The sequence below is a fragment of the Lactuca serriola genome, chromosome 8 (assembly GCF_051521515.1).
Source record: "Lactuca serriola cultivar US96UC23 chromosome 8, Lser_US96UC23_V15, whole genome shotgun sequence".
NCBI lineage: Eukaryota > Viridiplantae > Streptophyta > Magnoliopsida > Asterales > Asteraceae > Lactuca > Lactuca serriola.
In genome coordinates this window covers 87,215,689-87,220,433 of record NC_136415.1, presented here as the reverse complement: position 1 = coordinate 87,220,433, position 4,745 = coordinate 87,215,689, and the positions used below count along the sequence as shown (strand labels likewise).

The following is a 4,745-nucleotide window of genomic DNA, read 5'->3' as shown; positions in this document are numbered from 1 at the left end:
TTAAAGAGACTTTTAGAACATTAGTCAAAAACCACGTAATAATTACATGTTTATATTGGCCCATATTTTAATTTATTGTGATCAATATAGACAATGTTATGACTCTGTGAGTAAAAATATAAATATAATTAAATAGATCAAACAATTTAAAATTCTATGTCGACTTTACCTTTTTATATTCTCTAAACTATTAACTATGTGAACCTATCGATTTCAACTAACAATTACATGTACATATTATCCAATTTGTTATAATTTATGTGGGAATGCATAAACATTGCTGATTTGTATTAAATATTATTTTGAGGAGAAAATGATGTGGGAAATTTGTCTTGTTGTGTTAGGTGATCAAATTAAACCCATACAAGTTAAACATATACGACTAATTTACGTCAATTTAGATTAATTTATTCGTGAAGCCATCATGCATTGTCTTCTTGTACTCTTTTACCATTATTTTGTACTTTGTTTCTTATTATATTTCTTTTAATGTACAAGTTGTCAAAGCGTTAGGTAACATTGAAAGTGACCAAAAATAAAATAAATAAATAAATAATCAAATGATTGGCATAAAAGATAGACATTAAAATAATTTTACAAATATTCTATAGTATCGTTTTTCATCGTTTACTCTCCTTTTTGAGAGGGTAAAAGTATGAAATCAACTTACATATATAAAGAGATATATACAAATTTCATTATATTACTCAAGTAACAAGAAAGCACTTAGCTATTTTATAGTCATTCCAATTGATTTCTGATGACCAACTAGATAGAATGATGTGTTGCACCATGTGCTTCCATTAGTTGTATATTATGGATGCAATTTTTATCTTTTAATACAAATATCAAATTAAAGGAACAAAAACTAAATCCAAAAATACAAATTTGAACTTTTTATTTAAACAAAAATTAAAAATTTAAACAACTTTTAAAAACTTTTATATTTTTTTAAACATTTCTAAAAAAATATAAATTCATCTTTTACCTTTCAATTTTTTTTCCACAAAACACATTAGGAGTGTTTGGAAGCCATCATAGCCTCATGAACTTGGTGCAATCAAGACACATATAATTGTGGCATGATAAAAAAGCAAAATGTGGCACCTATAACACTCCCACACCCCACCACCACATCACATCACATGCATTTGTTATCAAAATAATAATTAAATTTAGAAAGTAGCCATCTTTTTTGAAACCTTCATTGTTTTCTTGTCAAATTACAACACATCATCCACCCTTAGCCGAAACAGCCACATAAAAAAAACCTACTTGCACCTTATGCAACAAGAGTTGTACTATATGCATCAATTTGTACTCTAAGCATTAAAAGTTGTACCTTGATTTAAGACTTATACCATGTTTACCAAAGTTTGCACTTTGGCTTTGGTTTGTTGAAAAAACACAAATAGAAGCAAAGATGCTTTACTTTGTCGTTGCTTTGAGATTGTATTGCAAGGTACAACACTCAAATGCATCAAAGTACAACCTTGCAATGCTGACAGAAGTTGAAGATGCTCCTTGCATTACATCGTGGACATACTCAACACTTGAAGATAACAAAGCAAAGATAATGATATTGTCATTTTTCATAATTCATTCCATTCCAAGGTACAATCTTTAACTCATAAAGATAAAAACTAAAGATTCTTTAAACATCAAATCTTGACACACCCATAAACTAAAGACAACAAAGCAATGAAATTGATATCGCGGATGCTTATGATTCAATCCAAGGTACAACTTTTAATGCATAAAGGTAGGAATGAAGGATTCTTTGTACATCAAATCTTCAACATACCTATAAATAAAAGTTAAAAAAAAAAAAGCAAAGATCTTGATGGTTCATTTAAGGTACAATCTTGAATGCATAAAGAATAGGAATAAGGGATTCTTTCATATACAAAACCTTTAAACAAATTGATATTATCAATGTTTGTGATTCATTCCAAGGTACAAACCCATAATACATGAAGATTTAAATTAGGGTTTCTTTATACAAGAAATCTTTGACACACCCAGAAATTGGAGAGAAGAAAGAATCGTATACACAAACAATTACATCAAGAAAAACACAAGAAACTATAAACCCACATAAGAAACCATCCCATGAACACAAAACAAGACTTTGATATGCCTAATTTCTATATATATATAAGTGTATGTATATATATAGAATATAGACATATAAATATAGATATATAGAGATGTATCCAATAAACTAACTCCAAAAGTATGAAAAGGGAAAAAGAAAATTGACCCACAAACATCAAAGTACCAATAAGATGCAATTAAGGCTCTATCAGGCAACCAAAAACCAAATCAAGAAAAAAATTCAAGATTATGATTTATGGGTGGCTTTAGCTTTGTGCTTGTGGGCGGCGCCGGCGCCGGCGCCGGTGGATTTAGCAGGCTTGCTGAAGATGGCACAACAACCGGAGACCTTTGGAGATGGAGGGTCGATGGTAGGTTCAACTTCTACAGATTTATATGGCTTCGGTTCTGCTCTTTGTTGTTGCTCTGTTTTCTCCCTTTCTTCTTCTTCTTTTGTCTTCACTGGCTTAAGCTCCCCTGATAACAGTTTATCATCCCAAACAAGCCCTGATGATCCTGATCTTCTAAATGACACTTCTGACCTTGGTAATGCCTCCATCTCTTTCTGTATCTCGATGTTTGTGATGGTGGTTTGGGAGAGAGATTTAAGGCTAGGGGATATATGGTAGTGATATAAGAGGGTGTTTTATGGGTATAAGTAATTGGGGTGGGGTGGGGTGGGGTGGGGGAGGGAATGAGAAATGAAGCATATAGAAGGTAAGGTTATAAGATGGAATCCACTGGGGTGTTTGTGAAATTACAAGATTGTCCTACTTATTGAGGTCATTTTCAATTTGAATGGCTGTATTTAATGGTTTTCGTGTTAAGTTTGGAGCTTTGTTTAACGAAAGAGGTCGGTTGAATGTTCTTCTATGGTGTAAAAAGAGATGAAGTCAAAGGAGATAGGCCAAGAAATTCAACACTGTTTTTAGCATATTCATATGTGGGTCCTTCTTGGGAAGGGTAATTTGGACCATCTGTTGTTTATTGACACCGATCTCTATGCATCAATATGTGGGACCAGGATGACTAGAATTATCTCATGTCGAATTTCTAAGGACCATATGGTTGGTAAATGTTATATGTTTTGTTATTTATGAGATTACAAAAAAAAAAAAAAAAAGTGTTTTTAGTAGACTTATTTGAATGATTTTGATTTGTTAAAGGAATATATTTTGATAGTAGAGAGAAGACAACTGGTGACCATTAATTATAAGATATCAATTTTATTTTTGGATAAATATAATAGTGTACAATCCCTTATAAATAGGTACTAAGAATCAAATTAGATCTATAATATCCATTCCTTATTCATATAGATACATATCCACAAATATTGATATAACCTGGAACTTGGAAGAAACCAAAAAAATATATTATTTCTTTAGTATATTCCAAAAAGGTTTCCTTGAATTTACATAAAAGAACTACTCACTTTGTTTCACTAATGTGATGAGGCGAAGTGATATAAATTATTTTTGATACTTTAGGTTTCACAAAAAAAAGTTACTTTTTGGCTTATAACCTATATTATCATAAGTTATGTCCAATTAACTTATCAATAACTTGGTTCATAAGTTATTTTTACGGTTACGGGTTTAACAAACATTAAATTACAATAAGCTACCTTATTTTTGTCAAACAATGCATTTGATTTTGTTTTCCGCATCTCGTGTCATATGGAAGTTGAGAATAAATGGAAAAACAAGGCTTATGGAAGGGAAGAATGACAAGTTTTTCCATTAACATCATTTTGGTTTTTTATCTCGATGCGGGAAGAAAATGAGAAGAAGTTGCATTGGGTTAAATGAGACCATGTGCTCAACAATAAAAATCAAAGTGGGTTGTCGGTAAGAAGTCTCTTTGTGCTTAATAAAGCCTTGTACAAGTGGAGGTGTAGATTTCTTAATGGGTCTAACATGTGGTTTAGACTTATTAAGATTCTTAATGATGAGGATGGTGCACTTGATATTGGGGTAAACCGACATATTTCATGTGGTGTTTGGCCAAGCATCACTAAGATGGCAGTGAGTTTAAAAGATAAGGGTATCATTACTTAACAATATATTAAGAAGGGGGTTGGTGATGGAGCGTTTACTAGATTTTGGTCTGGGGTCTCGTGTGATGGTGAAGCTTTTAAGAACCGATTTTAGAGAGTGTACAACCTTGATCAACAACCATATTGCATGGTGAGTGATCACGAGTCACAGGGTGGGTGGAGGTTCCAGTGTAGGAGACATGTGATGTGTGGCATAGAGATCGAACAGTTGGAGCATATGTTAACGGTCTTGGATACAATCCATTTGGACCCTCGAATGGATTCTAGGAGAGGGGGTTTAGATGCTTCTTGTAACATCCTAAAAATCAAGGTAAAATTTTCAATTTTAAAACCAACCCAAAAACCATAAATGTTTACATAACATAATTCTCGATTATTGAAATCATAAATTAGAGTTTTCCCAAGAATAAATCTCATAAAATCCGAAGGACGTGCACTATCACGTCTTCGCCTTGCCCCGATCATCTAATGTACTTGAAACCATGAAACCAAACTGCAAGTCAAAGTTTAGTGAGTTTCCCCTAAAGTACTACACATAATCATACATATAACATCTTGCATACATGAGCCTTCAGCATGACTGGACCGC

The 4,745-nt window shown here is 32.4% G+C and overlaps 1 protein-coding gene across 1 annotated transcript; it reads right to left on the bottom strand.

Moving 5' to 3' along the window:
- Window positions 1–1,913: 1,913 nt before the first annotated feature.
- Window positions 1,914–2,784, bottom strand: LOC145069649 (uncharacterized protein At1g15400-like). The gene has a single exon (XM_079016602.1). It carries the CDS (start codon window positions 2,654–2,656, stop codon window positions 2,345–2,347), a length of 312 nt encoding a protein of 103 aa, XP_078872728.1. The 5' UTR covers window positions 2,657–2,784; the 3' UTR covers window positions 1,914–2,344.
- Between the last annotated feature and the right edge of the window lie 1,961 nt (window positions 2,785–4,745).

Bases quoted from the DNA above. Each gene is read 5' to 3' on its own strand.
- LOC145069649 (XM_079016602.1), bottom strand. From the start codon at position 2,656: ATGGAGGCATTACCAAGGTCAGAAGTGTCATTTAGAAGATCAGGATCA.